Consider the following 19,267-nt stretch of genomic DNA (forward strand, 5'->3'; position numbering starts at 1 on the left):
TATATGAACTAATTATACAGAAATATAAATTAGGTTTTTGATATACTTACGTTTGGCGAGAAATTGTATTTTCTCACAATTTATTCTCTAAGTTTGCAGATTTATCATTATTATGTGATACCTATATTGAAACTAAATCGATCACAATGATACCGAACAACTGTTCGTTTTATATGGGTCGCCATTCAGCCGGGGGCACGTAAAACTTTTAATCAGAACGCCATGATAGCTCGGACACGACCGATCGCGACCGATCAATGTAGACATAATCAGGCGAATAAAAATTCAGGATTGGCCAATAAACGGATATGTTCGCGTAATTGCTACGTATTACGGCGTCCGACATCGCCGCTGATATCTTTCCACGGCGGAATAAATACAACGACGTTCCGCGCAGCGACACAATGTCGCCGCTGTGAAAAACGAATCTTCGCCGTTCTAGCCAGGGGATTCGAAACGCCATTCCGTACGTATAGTGCGTTCGTGTTTTCGTGCAATCCTATTCCCCATTTTTCTTCCTCACTCTCCCGCTACATGCAGTGGTTCGCGGCGGTTGCTCTTCCTCTTCCCGTCGGCAAATGTTGCCGGAAATTCTGCCGCCGCCACCTCCGCCTTCCTTCCGCGCGTCACGTAGCAAAGGAGGACCGTACGACCGAAGCCGTTCCGTTATCGTACGATGACGACGACGAAGACGACGGCAGCGTCGTGTGTCGGTACGAGATATCCGGCAAATATCGGGAACCTATCAAGACTTTTATGCCACCCAACTAGCGCTCGCTCGATATATTTCTTCTGTTTCTACTTGCGAATGGATGAGCGAGCGAGCGAAACGGCGCGGACTTGGGATCGATAACACTGTGCGCTGCGCTTCTGTCATCCGATAGCTATATATTTCCGGCCGCGTTAGCAGAACCGTAAACTAGCGCGGCATCGCGCGCGGCGCGGCATTATCTCGATCCGGTTCATTAACATAGTCGACTCCCGCGGAATGGACTCGCCGAATCGTATACCTGGGCAACTTGCGCTCTCGTTTTATGCGCGATAAATTGCCTCCCGGCGAGCGCGCTTCGATTGGGCACCAGACATCGGTAATCTCGGAGCTTGCCTTAAAACTAGCAGCGGGCACGACTTCCAGATGAGAAAATATATAGACTCTTCTTTTTCCTGCAGTTGCGCGCCGCTGCGAAAGGGAAGCGACATTATGTTAGATGGGCGAGACTATACGCAAAATAGCGCCGAGTAAAGTTTCTCGTCGCTTTTAACGTACATTTGACTGTGCACGGCGAGATACGATTAGGCAAATACTAGATTGCTTTAACTTTTCTGCATACGATATTTTTTTAAGAACCGTATTTATGGTAGAGCTTAAATTATATTCAGCTAAAACCAATTTCGAGATGTGATATAATAGATTGATCTTGAGGATATTTATCATCACGATTCAAGTAAGAAAATCAAATGGTATTTGTCTTGAAACAAGATCTAAGTTCTGTTCAACGCAATTTAATAGTCGATTCTTGTGAGAAAGGAGACACACGTGTAAATTGCATATCATTGAAGTAAAGAAGTATCAGCAATCTATAGATTTAAAAACTTTTTCTAGTATTTTTGAAAAGACAGTTTTGAATTATTGATTTATATTATTTATAATATCTAATCTGATAGATATTTGTGTAGCATATGTGGAATAGTTGAAAAATTATTACAACTTTCTGGGAAACTTAACTAATACAACTTGCATGTTTTTATTATTTTTGATATATAAATATAATTTGACACAATTATATTCTGATACTTTCCAAACTATTTTTAAATCTTATATAATTAAAATATTTTATTATATATTTTTTTTGGTTAAAATATTACGAAATCACTTGAACTTACTTGTTTTATCGTAAGAAAAAAAAAAAGAATGGAAAACGAGGAAGCGCTTTATCCTTCGCGAAAACCTAATTGTCAATTTATTCCTTCTCGCCTTTATTCCTTTTCACGAGCATGACTTGACCGTTTATTGCGCTTGTAATCGCAAATTGTACAGTGTATTTTTAAAGGTTGAGACCGAGTTGCAGAAATAGTTAACTCATTCCATCTACTTTTAGATGATGGTTTTGTTCATAATGCGAGAGAGAAAATCATATTTCTTTTGTCGTTCCCTCGGCTACGTCTCCCTCGGAGTTACTCGGGAGAAAACGGCGGCTATTAATATTCTTCTCATAAATATTCTTCCTCGCGACCACTCGACAAGATTCTCACGCTTATTGAATCGTGCGCCGCAGAAGTGCAACTAGCGGATGCTGGAAACCAGTGATCTTGGACATTTACATGGTCTACTTTTCGCTCGTGCAGCACGACGCACCTTATATTCTCGCGATGCATCGGGTTTTCTTCCACCCGCGGCTCCTTCCTTTCCGATGCGAATCGCCTCGCGCTTGAAACTTGGAGCGTCACGAAGAGATTTAATTTTCCTTGGTTAGTAGAGTTTTGATCCATGGCTGCTATACATCCAAACTTTTGATCATTATTAGTAAAATATGTCTTTTATGCACATATATGGAATATCAGTTATGTTACGCTGTTGTAAGCATTGCGCACGTGAATTTCAAGTTTGAGGCATCTCATTTTAAAATTACACGCTACATGTGAAATGTGATATCCGCTATGTCCTAGTTATATGGGAGGAAAATGGATTTCTCGTCCATGAAATAATTAAATATAATGCCCAACGGTCGTCTATTTTATGGCAGATTATATTTTTTTATGCGTTATCACAATTTACTTTAAACAAATTATTAATACATTTCTAATTAATAATAATGATAATAATAAACATTATTAATAAAAATAGCTGTATATTAATTATTTTTATTTTTGTTTTATAATACTTTGACATGGATAGATTTAAAAAAAGAATTTTCATGCAAAATTAGTCGCACAATGAAATATATTTTGCAAATCATTTTCTATAACTGAAGATATCTTACCTTTTCGCTCGCTTGTCATCGCAACATATCACATCGCATCATGATACATTGATCATGATATCTACACGAACTTACCAGTTTATTTCCATCGCCACCGATGAAGGAGCCTTTATCTCCGATTTAACGTCCTGTGCGACGAGAGATCGATCGGACAATTTTCTTGAATGATTCATACATGAAATTTGTCGAATTGGTTAGCCCGTGACTAACAATAACGACTCGTTAAGAACTTGGCAATCTTCTTTGCAAATATCTTCTTTTTGTACGTGTGAAAATAATTTGCCAACGACAGATGGATTATTTTCGTCAACACCGATCTTGGTCATACCACCGCCACAGGTAGTAACTACTTTCTCCTCGCTGTTCTTTTCTCCATTTGCGCGAGTCATCCCAAGGACTTTCCTCACGTAGGAATATAGCGTTGGCTGGAATCCAACGTAGTCTTACAACCCGGGCAGGGGAGGAGGGGGAAAGTTACACATGCCGTAAAGAAGAGGAAAGAGAAAACGACGCTTTTCGTTATAAAATGAGTTTATTTTCTCTGTACCATATATGCTATGTACAACGTGTGTGTTACGGTACTGACATATACGACGTTTGGCGAGAAAGATACGTCTTGATAATGTAGAAAAAAAAATGGGAATTAATTAGAAACACGCACGCATTACGTTTAACGTCAGCAGAGTGATTCGTTAAATTACATAGCAGTTTCAGTGCGTGGACGGTATGACGGGCGTATTATTAAAACGGTAGTTGTGGTACGCTGTGGTCGTGGATGGGAAGGGTGGGGGGGAGGAAAATAGGCGTGATAGGGTACGAGTATTCTTGAAGGGCAATGTACGTTAACGTAAAAAATAAATAAGCGATTATATGCTGGTGCGCGGATATAACATAAAGAACGCTCGCGATCGTCGGGTAAGTTCTGTACGTGACGTATGTATTTGCGATGAAAATGGTTTAATTTGGCGAGAGGCCGACGCGCGCGGCGCCGCGCCGCGTTCCGCGCCGTGCGGCAGCGGCCGATTCAACGCCGCTTCAACAGCGGCAATAGAGCGGGCGAACGGGCAAGGAGGCAGAGGAAAAACGAAGAAATGGAGGAAGAATGGGTGCGAGGGGGCGGATGGAAAAGAAGACGTACACGGGATGGAGAAAAGCAGAAATACACGCTTGTCATGGTACAGAACAGACTCGAGCTTCTCGAGCTTACGACGGAGCAGGCGCGCGCACCTCAGGCTCGAGGACAAGCACCGACATCTCTATAAACTCCGTGGATACTCCCGGTAAGAAGTACAGGGTATAAACACAACCCTCATTAAGATGGACGATACGGAGGGTGGCGAGGGGGAGGGAGGGGAGCAGGGGACGAGGGAGCGGGGCGGGGAAGGAGATGAAGAAGAAGAAGCGAGTGGTACTTGCACGCAGAAACGACGACGCCGGCCGCGTTGAATTGCTTGCGGCTACCCAAGTCGGCCGGCCGGGGGATTGCAGGATTGCGCGCGGTTTGATATCATCGAGAGCGATCGTCCTCGAGCCCAATATTATCTTTCCTTTCGCAATTGCCTTCCGCGGCCCCGATCCATAGCGCCGAGAGACCGCGGGGCGCGTTAACTTAATCTTAATTACGTTATTATATTGATGAAACATGATTGCTCCTTTTACATTCATCGTATACGCTCTTTAAATGTAAGACAATTAATTAAATGATTATCCTTATACTCCGCGTACTCGGCAGTTTCCATTGACTTGGCATCAAACGTTAGCGACCGGGCCACGGCCACGGCCGCGGCGCGGGGCGTGCCGCGCATATACTTACGCGTTCGATCAAGTCGATGAAAAGTGCTCCGCATATCGTTATCGTGTTACTCGAAATGCACGCTGTCTACGAGGTGGCGCGAGAAAATCTTACACATCTTCCCCGTGAAAAGTATAGTGACTTAGGATCCGTTCCACCGAGTTCCCGCATTTTATAGTGGAGACAACTTGATCTCCCGTCTACCCTCTTCCTCCCTCTCGTCTCGAAGGCCGCTTCTCGCAGCGAGGCGAAGAAATGTTAGATTTTTCTTGCGCCACTCCATACGCTCATGTGATACGTGTTGTATCGAAATTACACCGCTAAAGCGTTGCGCGCAGCGACCACATATGCACGGCGAATGCACCCTGGGCGCATTCTCGCGCCATCCTCGGCGCGTCATCGCACGCGCGCTCGCGCGCGCAACACCGTTTCAATTTGCGTTCGTACAAAAATATCGTCGAACATGTATAAAATTGGCTCTACCCTCTCACCACAAGCAGGTTGGATATACTACCGCAGCGTTAGCAAAAAAAAAATTCTTAAACGTAAATCCATAATTGAAGTGTGTTATCTTTGAAGGAAGTAAAAAAAAAATGAGGAAAAAGAAAATCCATAAGTTTGTCATGCATCGCGTTCACTTACTGTACGCGTAGGCACCTTCGTTGGCATGTTTATCATCGTACGTATACGTATATTTATATATATCCATATTTATATATTTATATTTATTTGTATTTCATTACTTCTATAAGCGGATCACGCGTAAGAAGCAACGGTGAAGCGGGAAAAGGGTAGCTATACCGGCCAGGCCACAGAATGTCGGCGTATACCAGTTACTTCTGTAATGTGAAAGTAATCGAATCGCGCTTCGGAAATATACACATCGGAAAAATACGAGCCGCCCCCGCCTGCGTTTTCTGCATTTCAATTTTTACTCTTGCGGGATCAATGCCGCTTGATTTAAGGGGGTGAAATTCCATTTAGTTCGGTGTCGACGGGATCTCGTACGGGGCAGCGCAGCGCCTAGCAATATCCATGGCAATTAGATCGAATAATTAAAGCGTACACTGGAATTCCGATGGACGTAACATACGCGCGCTCTCTGCCGCTCTGTATCCTTTTTCGTTCGATGTCGGCTATTGTTGTTGCGTTAGCGACCACTAGCCGTTAACAGTGAGTTACACGTGCAACCAACGTAGTTGATAGACGCGAAACATTCGCGAATGGATATTCTGTGTGTCTTGTTTGTGCCGAAAAACCTTTCCGATCTCAAATTTTATCCTGCATACGATTATTTCAAAATTAAAACAGATCAATATATTGAAATATTATTTTAAATAAAGTAGAATTTTGTCACGTCCGTATATGAAGAGTCACGGATCGTGTATGCGAGCCGACGAGTTGAAATGGAATTTCGATAACGGCTGAACCGACCAAGTTCTGAGTAGGCTCAATCGATAGCTTGGGTTTAAATTATAAAAATTTTTTTTTCTCTGTGTCTTATCATCGTCTGTTGTCCTTTTAACTTTTTCGACACAATGTAATTAAGCGCGTGATCGGTTGCTTATGTACGTAACGTTTTCGAGACGCGTGAATAAAAGCAGAGCTCGTATAGTATCGCGATTCCTCGCCACGCGATAAGCAAACGTCAAACACCAGAACAATTCCAAGTTTGGTTAACTGTAATGCAAACACTTCAGAACGATTGGAGACTCCCATTTTGTCTCGCTGGTACCTTTGTTTGTCTTAACGAGTGTATTTTAATCCTCAAGTTTCGCAATTAATCCGATCTCCCTATAAGTCCATCTTGTGTGCTTTGGTGAAATCGATAAGGCTGGTATAGATAACAGATTTGTATTTCTTGATGTTGCGGAGTATTACATCCTCTGCTCTCTATCTATCTCTCTTTTTTCTTGAAGTTTTTTAAAGCAAAATAAAATCGAAATCGGAAAATTTAGTTATTTTCTATTGCTATACCACAAATAATATTCATTCCTAAAATGCTATAAATTAAAATAAACAGATTAATTATCTTTATGACGTTCTTCCGAAAGTATTGTGTATATAAATTATAAAATATTTCATATATCTCTTATTTGCAGAAACTGACTTTTCGTTTCTTTCTATTTCTCTGCTTGCCGAGCAATGTGAATTTGACAAATACCTTTTATTTGCGGTTCATACAGAAAATGTTGTACAATGACTGTTACAAACTGGATTTTTCTGTGTTTGACATTATCGACGCGGCTTTGTCCTTTAGAATTTTCTCAAAATGTCTGACGATGGAATTGCGGACCGATGGAGAACGCAATATTTTATTGCTTACGTAATCAGAAAGAAGTTCTTTTAATCATACCGATCAACTTTTTTAATTTGATCTTTTTGATTGCCTCTCTCAGCTCGAATATGTCAATCCGAATTGATAAGCTCACATGTTACGACGTAAATTAACCTGGCCGCTATGGGATGGCTAAGGATAAGGGACATGACTAAGGTTACGTCGGAAGGGGGTCGAGGTTACGTGATTCTGCTATGGAGAGATAGCTATCCTCGATGTGATCCTACCCCTCTCCCCCCTCTCTCTATCTCTCTCCCTCTCCCTCCCTTTACTCTCGGAGCTAGATTCAACCCCATCAAGCGTTACCCCCGCAAGCTTAGCTTAACCCCGAGACGCCACAAGAGGCAATTAACCTTCCGCCAACCCCTTTGCGCGCGTACCTTTTACCCCTCTTCACCGAGCTCACCACGTTTCTAGGTCCTACCTCTGTTTCTCGTTCCGACTCAAATCCCTTTTCCCTCCTTCATCCCTGTATCTGTATTTAGCCCGCCGCTCGAGCTCCTCGCCGCGCCGTAACCGTTGATATCCTACGCTACACGTCTGCATAATCATGTTCAATTCCCAATGCTAATTAGAGTCCATGCCGGGTAGCCATGCCGGTAGTCAACGTATACGCGAATACGCGTCAACCTCCATCACCCGCAGAGTCACATCGGTGCCGGAGACGTGTCCCACATCGCGTCACGTCGTCTCGAGAGAGAGAGGAAAAAAAAGGGGACGGTAAAAGTAGCTTGTGAGGGCAGGGCAAAGCGAAGGGGAAAAGGGCACGGCGGCGACGGTGGCTGCTGCGGCGTGGCGATGCACGTGGGCGCAAGAAACCGACCGAACTCGCGCGCGCGAAATCGATTACTCTCTTCGCGGCTTCGAATTTTTGCGGCCGTTACATTATCAACTACTTACCGGCGGAAGTGGTGTGGCGAGACGGAACACTTTTATCACGGAACAAAGTAAGAAATCGATTTAGCCTCGGCGTGAAGCGTGTGATTCTCGGTATGCGTCTCAGATCGGATACGGATTAAGTATCGACACGATATTACGAGAAAGCTTCCCCTTTCCTTTTTTTTTCTCCCCCCGTTTATCGCGCTCTTTCAATCCGCTCTTCTGAGAAGCGTCCCCTTTTGGACGGCGTCGATTTTCGTTACGAACGACGGTACGCGCACGCACGAAGGTCGCCTGGACATTGAACGTTACGCTAATTAAAGGTTGCCGGTACGGATCGTAATTGCAACCTTGCTCCTCCTTCCACGAAATAACCGGCCACCCAAGAGACAGACGAAATTGATGATATATACGATTTCATTGCTCGCCGCGATGACCTTGACCAGAAATGTCGATTCGAAGACACTGATATTTGTGCCTTCAATAAGAGCGACAGATGTAGCGAGTAATCAAGCGCACAATTGCGCCTAATTATTTCGTTCAGTAATCCACCGGCATTATCAGCACGTGTGCATACACGAGCGTGTAATTATGCCACTTTAAACCGGGGAGACGAAGCTGCAGGAGCAACTTCGATCAAGTGATACGGCGAAGTCGATCGGTTTCCTTACGTTGGGTCAGCTGCGAGGAAATGAAGTTTGGGACGAAAAAGAAGATGCGTCGCTGTAATAGTGTCTAATAATGTGTATACGAGAACATTCGTAGAGATGGGCAGCGATCATTTTGCTTCAATTTTTTTTTTAATTGTAGCGTACGAACGTGTCCCTCTATCGGTCTATCCCGACGCGCGTTCAGACAAACTCCGCGATCTGCCCATCTAACCGAATCTAATTGAAATTAGTAGAACGCCTCTGCAAAGCTTCCACCCTTCTACAAGGTAAGCGTGGGTGGGTAAAGGGCATGCTCCACTAAAAGCTACGTATATTGGCTGCAACCTCGCAATGCGGTACACTCATAGAAGTTTTTTATATATAAGTACGAAGTAGCGAACCATCCGAATTTCTTTAGAAAGATTCCAAGAGAGAGCCGCGTGAGAGTGTTACTTTTGCTGTAGATCGCCTCGAGAATCGTGACACGAATCGCACGACCCTCTTAGCGCCGGCACGCGCCGGTTTTGAGAGAACTCACAGGTCCATGTGAAGTCAGCCAAAGATTCGTTAATAGCGATTTATACGCAGGAAGACGAGATTGACGATATGCCGTGGGGAGCTGGTGGTGGAAGTCGTTCAGAAACGACGCGCGGAGTATCCGCCGTCGTACAACTTACAGAGACTGTCGGTGCGCCCGGGCATGGAGTGCATACCGGGCACGGAAACGGAGACCGAGAGCGCCTCCTGATGCTTCAGCATCTGCCGGCGTCGCTGCCAGGTGAAGGTCCATGCAGCTATGATGGCGATCTGGGCGACGAGGAAGACGGTGCCGGCTACGATCGCCTCCCCCAGATTGATGCACATCCCCATTGTCGACGATATGTCCTCGCTCTCGACGAAAACGGTGTCCCTCGTCGCCGAGGTGGCGTTCGGTGACTTACCGTCGCGCTCGAAGCCGAACTTGTCCGTGATCTGGATGGACTGTACCAGGAGGAGGTCCTCGCGGCTCTGGGAGCCGACGGCGGTGGAGCGACGACGGCGACGGCGTCTGCCGAAGGAGATGACCGAACGCAGCTCACCGGTCGTCTCCTCCTGATCGCACTGCACGGGCTCGCAGGTCGGCATGCACGGGGTGACCAGAGCGCGGAATTGCACCACTTCCGAACTTGGGAACTTGAAGGCGTCAAAGTGCGACAGCAGTATCTGTAAAACAAAAAAGAGAAAGAAGATAAGTGACTTGAGAGTTTGTAAGAATAAAAGGAAATTACTGACGAGAGCGTTATACAAATCATAGAATATCTAATTACGAGAGCTAATAGAAGTGCTTTACGATTTTATGAATGCGAGAAATCAATTTAAGACAGCGGCATAAATTACTGCTTCGGACTAATTGAATTAATTTGAATCCTTTTCGCCGAGTAGAAAATTATTGCAGCGTTAGGAAGCGCATAAATTTAAAAGAGCGATGTTTATGTGCGTATAGCTTATTTAATTTAATAGAATATTAAGCTAAACATTTTGATTTAATTTACGTGAGAGAGAGAGAGGGGTGGGGAGGTGTGCGTAAAAGATTTATATCTTAATTTTCTCTAAATTTGATGCTAATAATGATGACAAATAAGCGAATGTCGTGATCTTTGCTTTTTAATTTCCGACACGGCGTGTAAATACATTTCAGGGAAGAACAGGAAATTCGATACGTGGAATGTAATAAAACGAACTTCCTCGTACTCCATCGGTCCCTTTCGACGGATTGCAAGTCACGTAACCAATTGTTTCACGCCGTTACTTGTCGCCTCGGATAATACATAAACACCTGTGCCGAATGGCTCCTCGGAACGCAACGATTTCGCCACTCGGAGCTTTTGTCGTGTCCGCATACCGTTAGCAAACTACAGCGCCAATATTATGACATTTGCGGCGCGTTATATCGTCACCACTTCTCTTTCACCCGTTCTTTATTATCCTGGTACTTACGTATAGAATTTCCAGAGTTTTTTTCATCGTAAGAAACGAATTAAAGTGCCATCAGGCGACGACGTTAACTGAAAGTGGTGGTGTTTGCGTCGGATTTCGAAACACCGACAGATTTATACCTGACTTTTTTTCACCAAGTTAGAAACTGCCTAACAATAGCAAATGTAATCAGCGTGAGACAGCTGCGAAACGCGCGCGTATCTTATTGTTTTTTGTTTTTTTACATACTCGTAATTCATACGCGATGTCGGTGGCTGTCGACTCAACTAAGCAGCGTCGTGTCGCATTAATTCTGAAATTCCGTCACGGGCGGTCGTAGAATTCAGTGTGGATGCGGAATAATGGTAAATCTTACCCCATATGTCGCTCTCACATAAATTTTCAACTATATCCCAAAGTCAGCTCGCCGGGGCGCGACGGCGCGATTTTACTCTCGCGATCGCGGGGCACGCGGCGGTGTAAGGAAGAAAAAAAAACCGCTTATGGTTCTTACGACAGACGAGAGGGATTACAGAATGCGGATGTCAGGAATCGCGTAACACGGGCGTCGGCCGTCGCACGCAATATGCGTAAGAGATGAACCGCTTCAAACTGGTTTTTCACGTCCCCGCGGCAGCTGCGTCCAATTTTTTTCTCTTCATTCTTTATTAGGTAAGGCCATATAACGGCAATTACACAGGATTATGACATGAAAAACAGCCCAAGTACCCGCTTTTACGCGCGCCATTAGAGCGCGCGTATATCCATCCCGGCAAATGGCGCGACCAAGCGCATCGTTGTAATTCCCATTTTCTCGCGACAAGCGGATCTATCTGTTAAAATCTTTTTTATTTCGTTTACAGCCTATCGCGCTTATATTGCACGCAAGTTTTTCCACCATCGCCTCGGTACACCGCGATCGGGAATTGGTACGGGGAATTCAAGTCTCTCTCTCTCTCTCTCTCCTCCCTCTCCCCTCCTCCTCCTCTGTTTCTTTCTCTCTTTCTCGCTTTCTCATAGTCTCCTACAAAACGAACGTATGATAATCACTCGTGTTCGCTCGTTAGGCTCGTCGTCCGCGGAGTAATCTCGCGATCATCGTTTTACCCGAGAGGAACGCTGCGCCGGCCGTAATATATTCATAGGTACGTCCGTGCACCACGGCTCGTCATTGATTTCTCTTCATTCAGATCATTCACTGCACGCTCGCAGGGTCAAGTCCCGAGACGCGATCTTTCCCGAAGCTGAACTCTTTGAGAAACTGAGAAAGGCCGGGTAGGTACGTAAGGTTAGGCGCCACGCTCGTGTGCACGTCGAAAACTGGTTTCTGCGGCGCATCACCAAGTTCATCGTATTTACACACCGGAGCGCGTATATTATCGGCGGGAAGTAAGACATTAAAATATGCTACGTTCTCCACGTACAGCTTCATTTAGCCGTTTCTTTGCCTCGCTTGCCCGCGTCTAGTGGAACGAGCGGAACTTTATTAACCCAACGTCATCCCGCGCAGAAAGAGTAGCGGAAGGTCCATTCTCCGCGGGGGAAAAGCGAGAGCGATTGCACATTCGTAGCGGATGGAAGAAGAAGCGTAAGCGGATCGAAGGAAGAGGAGGAAAGCCCGGGGACGCGAGAGTTTGAGAGGCGGAGAAAGAGAGAAACATAGAGAGAAGTATGTACGTAGAGCTGTACGCGCCGAGTAAAAGAAACACACAGCCGCTGTATCCGCGGCATCTGGTACGCGCCGACGATAAGTCTCCTTCAGCGGCAACGACGTCGGCGATGGGAAAGGACGGGAAAGAGGAGCCCGTCATAAATGTACCGCATCAGATCAGTCAGATCGTAAGACTCGCCGCCCGCGCTTTTACGGTGCGGCTCAACCTGATCCCGCTTTGTCTGCTTTATAAGTCAGCCGCGGGGGTTCTCTCTCTCTCTCCCCTATCCGCCTTGGTTCATCCCTACACGTGTGTAGGGGGGTTGCGCGCTCCCTTACGAGTTTACGTACACGGACGTGGCGGTTGAGAAATGTTTCCAATTTCATTCAAACCGGTTGCGAAATGGAAGAGAGCCTTCGTACCGCGGCCCGGTTACGTGACGGACATACCGAAAAGCAGCCGAACTTTTGGCAAATTTCTGGTTAGACGAGGCGCAATGCTGCACCGTCACCGAGGATGCCGCGCTCCGCGCGCGCTTTCACCGCCGACGATCGTTTCTCTTTCTATCCCTATCTATAAGGATTAATAAAATCAACGGCGATGTGTACCGGTTGACTTGCGCGACGCGTTTGCTTGTTTATTTTACGAGCCACGTTTGTACGAGACAAATCTTTCCTATTCTCAGACGGGGTTATTAATGGCACGAAGCTCTTACACGTGTAGAAGAAACTTTCATATGTAGAAGATGCGACATGCATGGAAGATATTTTATACCAACGGTATAAATATTGAGAAAGTTTAGGATCTTCATCTTTAGATATTGAACAATTTGCTTTTCGAACAGTTCGTTAAATTACAGATTTCAAAGTTCGAGAAACATTTATATAGTCTTTGTTTTATATTTTCAAAAATAATTTTATTCAACAGAAGCGGAAACACTCATATTTTCTTTCAAAATTTAAGTCTATATTCCTTATATACTTTTCAACATTTATTAAGCATTCTTTAATGGACATCAATTCACTTGCTCTGAATAACTATCGGAATATTAATTGTTAGATAATTAATTATTGTAATGGTAATCGCAAACGTTCTTATCAACTTGAAGCTAACGTATAAGTACTAGTGTTCTTGGTAATAATTAATTATTAATCCTTTATTAACTCGTGCCCACATCTGCGGGAGGGGAAAGGTCTGCCAGCCTCCTGAGCTGAAGAAAGACAAGGAATGAACAAGCAACTTCCTGCTATCGGTATATCTCGGGTCAAACGATGCCCCTTCGTTTACCGAGAATCAATGTTGCGAACGTTTATTACCATATCATAATGACGGTATACTGTCGCAAACGACGGAGATTATTGATAGCTGATAGCGTGGCGTATATCAAAGTTGTTGTCAGGCGTTTTATCATTCATGCCAGTTCGACAGGCAAATAAGGTGCGTACGGATAATAAACGGCGTGAAATCTTCGCGATGAAATCTTCCTTTTCAAGTTACGTTACGCTTCTACAGATTAGAATTTACATACATTCCGTCTTGATTAAACGCGAGAGATGCAAAATTGAATACAAGCGAGAAAAACTTTTCTCATTCTTGGCCGCTCGACAAAATTCACCCGAGAGATAAGCAAGCATCAACAAGATCTCTATCTTCGTATCGTAGCGCTCGACAGGAAATGGGGTTAGCCCTTCGTGATCAGCCGCGGTCAGGAAACGAGATCAGCCAGAACGTGGTGGTGCGCACGTTCTAAACCGGAAAAGGGCGCCACGACGCCCTTGATACAGGAACGACTGTAGGTGATATATCTTGATGCCGGGCGTCTTACCGTACGTACCCGATATAAATTTACTCTTTGTTTCTACTACGACTGTTATTACTTTCTAATAAAGCGATATTGCGCCGTGGCGCGGCCGTGCTCGCGCGAGCAAATGATGTGGAACGACGAGTTAACGAGGCCGTGCGCCTCTCTCTCTTATTGCTCCACCTTCGCTCCGGCTCCACTCGTTCTCCTACCTGCCACTATCGTAACGATCCGTTTGTTTTACTCGTCGACACGTGAAGCGCATCAGCCACGCGGTCCACGACCGCGCGCGGGCACAGCTGGTCGAATGTTGCGCGCCACGAACACAATGTAGCCAAAGAAAATCCTTCGTCTTCGCACTTCCGCGATACAAAGAGAAAAACATAATTGGCAAAGTCCAAAGCCGGTTATATCGCCGCGCCGCCGGTTAGACTAACGTAAGAACGACTGCTCGAATTATCGACAAACATTTTTATAGGTTTATTAATGCCCAGCGCACCGCGCCGCGCGCGGAATCGTAATTCTCATTGCGGCGCGGCGCGCGCGTCCGACGTTATATCGTGCGAGTCATCGTGCAAAATGTACGAGCGGTATATGTGTAATTGGTCTATCGAGGTCAATACGTGGCGATCGCCTATACCTATTAACCGCGCAAGAATTATTGTACTTCCGCCCTAATGCATTTTCGCTCTCCAGCTCACCCACGATATACTTCACGCATCGCGCGAGGAAAGAGTAGAGGATTAAACTATTTTTTCGCGATCTAATCGCGATCGCGGAGTCAATTCCCATGTTACCTTATGCGGGAAACGCGGAAGTAATAATCGCGGGCTCTATACGAGCTCGGTCGTTTTGAAACGCAACGGTATTCCATTATTTAATGATCCGTCTTCATGCATTTGAATGAAAGACGTCCATTCTCAATCATATCTCGCCTCTTTTTTTTTTATAATTTTATATGAGGCAGATCGTGAGAACTTGTGCGACAAACGTGCTTAATTGTTAAACGTTATTTTATAGAAAAAAATTATATAAAAGCTATTTAATAAAAGCTATTCGTCAAATTACGAGTAAAAATCAGAATATTTAAGGATGCCGATCGAACGAATCTCGCTGTTAAATTCTTATTCCCGGCATTGGGGGGTAATCTTACGCTCCCTTATGTGGAACACGCGAAAAGTAATGATCGTTGTGCCAGACCAATGTGCCCGCATGCCATGCATGTCACGGCACGTCATCTCCAAGACGGCGGCGCATCATCGACGCGACCTATTACAGGCCGGGCAAATTGCTTCCCGTCATAAAATCCGTTCGGGTGATGGATTAGCATGAAGTCAGATCGACCGGTTGACTCGTGTCTGCTTCTCCATCTCGCTCTTTTTCCATCCGGTCGCTTTACGCCCGCGCGTATTTTCGAGGTACGCGCGCATTTCCACAAAATACTCGTCAACGAGCATCGACGTTATAGGCGTCAATCATCATGATCAACTTGTCGCCCTCCGGGTATCGTGTACGATCGTTAAATTTGAATCGATATATATTTATCCGTCCTTTCTATTATATCTTCAGGGCAACCACGCGCGTGTACAGGGTGTCTCGGATTTTACCCGACAAATTATTACAAAGTTATAAACAAATATTAAACACGTAATAAGTAAAAAATGGTCATGTGACCTCTGAGATCGTCTGTTTTAACGCCTCTTGATTTTTACTTATGGAGGACTTTAAATAAATAAGGTTTTTAAAACTCGGGGTAAGGTTCGTACGACATGATAGTTTTTATCCAAATAGCTTTTCCTTCATTGTTTACTTTGTACCGCCTTACGACTGCGATGCATGAAATGATTGAGTGGAAAGACGTTTCTATTAAAGCGGTATCAAGAGGAACATTTAGAGCAAATACCGACTACACTCATTTCCTTGGAAATAATTTTCCAGCGCTGCAGCGCTACGTTAAGGCTAAGAAAATTAGAAAGAAGATATTAACCGCGAGGGAGAAGCTTCCGTTTGTCTGTAACATTTTATTTTTCGATTCCACCGATGGCTTCTTTTTTCTCACAAGTTTAATTAAGCGCCGGACAGGATTTTTACAAAAAATGGCGAAATGATATGATACGCTGGAACTTACCTTGCCAGTGTTGACCGATTTGTAAAGCGGTCCCATGATGACGTGGTCAGTGGGGCAGCCATCCGAGTCGATCAAAACAATCTCACTGGAGTCGACGCCGTCCATGGCGACCAGCTCGCGGACGAAGATCTCGTACGGGCTGTTGGGGTCGAGGATCTCGAATTTGAGCGCCAAAGGATCGCCGACCTCGGCGGAGGGGATAGCTTCGTTTCCGCTGCGATCGGTAATCTTCATGGCGACGTTCGGCGAGTCGACGATCACCTCCTCCGAGAGAGCGGGCGTGATGTCGCCGTGCACGCCGAGATCGACCTCGTTGGACACGGTCTTGTTAGTGAGGTCGTACTGGCAAGTCACAGCCAGGCCGAGATCAGAGCTGGTGACAATGGTGTCGTGATGCTGGATGATCACGTCGTTCAGGTACCGGCCGAGGCCCTGCTGCCTTATGTTACACTCGAGATCGTCGTACGCCATGCGAAGCTCGAACTCGAGCGCGCCCTTGATGTCCTGCACGCACGAATTGGGCGAGCCCTTCGCGTAAACCTTGCCGTAGAAGAGCTTGCTCGTCTGAATTCGGGTCACCATGTCGCCGGCGCGGCAGTCGATGGTCACGTTGTAGCAGGAGCTCAGCTCGTACGTGGACGCTTCCGGTACGTCGAGGTACGGATCCTGAAATTATCGTTTATTTTCGGCCCGTTATTCATCGCTCGCTCCCACCAAGTATACCATATTCGATATATATATCGCGCGTTAATGCGATTTGTCGCGGTATTAATTTAAAGGAATTATAACGGGCGACACAATGGTAAATTCCAAAATACAGATATTTCGCAAAGCACGGATATTTCGCAATTAAACTTCGCAAAGCTACTACCCCGACCGATTTATTCATCACTCTTCTATTTTGCTCGCTTCACCATGGTTGGGAGATTTTGATAGCTTGCATCGGGCTTACACAAAAACTTCCAGAGAATTTATGACGAGAATCGAACAACGAACGAAAAGAGTACATCGAAAAATTCCGCTAAACCGTACTGTATATTGGGGTCTTCAGTGATATAGTTCGCATAGCAATTATATTACGATATTCGACAACGCGCACACATCCTGAATAGGAGCGCGTGAAATCGGCAATTTACACAGAAAATATCTCGTCAGAGCTTTTTTCAAATACAGAATTTTTGTCTGTCGAAAAATTCTAAAAGGAAGTAGGTGATTGAATTGATTTTCATTTCTGATGCAATATATTACGCGAAATGAGAATATATAACTTTATTTGTACAAATAATTAACCATGTTCTTTATTCTCCAAATCTAAAACGTCGCGTTTCAATCTATTCGATGCGATACATCAAAAACCAATAATTATCAATAATATATATATATATGTATACACACACAACGTATATGGATGCATTTTCATTTATATCGAACGGAATGATAATCGGCTCTGATTCACGCGCTTGTCACTTTCAAAGAATTATTTGAAATCCCTTTATACAACGCTATTTATCGCTCCTCGTTCGAGACTCGATGGTCCTCTACGATGAAACAAATTATTCGCGGATATTACGCTGATAAATACTCTTGACGTTTCGCGCTATCGCCACAGTTAATAATTTGTATATTTGTGGAGATGCCGCTGATGTGCTTGCGTAACCACCCATAGAGCCCGTCACGGATCCCACGCACACGATCATCTTCCCATTACACATATTATTTGCTCATCTCCGAGTGAATAATCGCGCGTGAAACCCGTATATGGCCGTCCATATACTGCGACGTTGAAATGATATTCCGATTCGCTTCACGCTGTTTAAATATTCCACTACAACGATTATTCGTACGAAGAATTGTTTAATTCCCCGCTATTGGTATTTGTTTCCGTAGTCGCGCTGTAGCGGTGTGCGCAAAAAGGTGCTGCCGATAATCGAACCCGACGAATTGGTGGTCGCTAAATTTTTCTTTTGATTTTCTCCCGGGACACCGAATGCGATTCACATTCGGTCGAGCTCGGGTAGTTCGATAGGGAAAGCGTCTGCGATGAAAACTCGATTTTCCACGAATGCGCCCTCGGCGGATTGTTCAACTCCGATTTGCATGTGTGCGACGTAATCGCATTTATAGAAAATCCCCACCGGGCCTTTCAAGAATCCCGCACTGCGATGCGGCGAGCGAAACGACGCGCGGTGGTCGCAAAGCTGCGCGCGGAACTCTATTTTAAACACTCCCGATGAATTAAACCGCATACGGCAAACTCAGCAAGTAAATCGGGAACGCGACAATGTCCGTTTCTCGCGCGTATAGCAACAATTTCAGTTTCGCTTCGCGAAATTCAATTCGCGAAAGTTTTTCCTCGCAAACTTAAACTCGCTGCCGCTGGTATAAATTGTGTAGATTATATTCGCGTGATGATTTCGCATCACTGAGGAGCTCGAATTTCTTACCTGAATGTCGGAGAGGGTGGCGCGGGAATGATGACTGAGACGGCAGACCATGTCACCGGTGTCGCCGTAATCGTAGGAGTGACAGCGGAACGGCGAGTTCAGGCACAATTCGCGGCACTCGTCGGACGTGCCGACGTCCTGGTAAACGGAGTCCACGGTCTTCAGTATGCGGCCGGTCAGCTTCTTGAACTCGCAGAGTTTCACTGGCTCCTCCACGCAGTGGTTTTCCAAATAATCCACACCCTTCGCCGCCTGGAAGGCGCTCGAGCCGGCGACCGTCAGCCTGTCCATATCCGAGAGCTCGCACTGCTTGGTACCGTTGATATAATTAGCGGATCTGAAATTCAAACGAAACATTTTCATGAAGAACTCGTCGCGTAGCGACACCAATTATAAGTTTCTTATCTACGAACGATTTCGAGTGCGCGACTTGTATTGTAAAAAAAGTTAATGGTTATTATTTCGAAGCAATTAAGCGTCTTCAGATAAACTATGCCCATAAATACGACGTGTGCGTATATTGCTTCTAGTCATTAAATGCACGGCGTTCGGAAGATTATATAGCGTAAGAGAGAAATGCGGTCCCGCTTCGTCTCTCCTGCGATAAAAACATATCGCGGGGAGGACGCACATGCTCTCGGTTGTT

At 45.1% G+C, this 19,267-nt stretch overlaps 2 protein-coding genes across 2 annotated transcripts in view; one reads left to right on the top strand and one right to left on the bottom strand.

Moving 5' to 3' along the window:
- Window positions 1–19,267, top strand: part of Atg16 (Autophagy-related 16) — a 402,118-nt gene that overhangs the window by 160,077 nt on the left and 222,774 nt on the right. The window lies entirely within an intron of this gene.
- Neo (ZP and PAN domain-containing protein neyo) lies at window positions 3,503–18,951 on the bottom strand. The gene is made up of 3 exons (XM_071795801.1): window positions 18,622–18,951; window positions 16,178–16,843; window positions 3,503–9,843 (listed from the first exon to the last, which is right to left on the bottom strand). Exons 1-3 carry the CDS (start codon window positions 18,910–18,912, stop codon window positions 9,277–9,279), a joined length of 1,524 nt encoding a protein of 507 aa, XP_071651902.1. The 5' UTR covers window positions 18,913–18,951; the 3' UTR covers window positions 3,503–9,276.

Source organism: Temnothorax longispinosus, chromosome 12 (assembly GCF_030848805.1).
Source record: "Temnothorax longispinosus isolate EJ_2023e chromosome 12, Tlon_JGU_v1, whole genome shotgun sequence".
NCBI classification, from domain to species: Eukaryota; Metazoa; Arthropoda; class Insecta; order Hymenoptera; family Formicidae; genus Temnothorax; species Temnothorax longispinosus.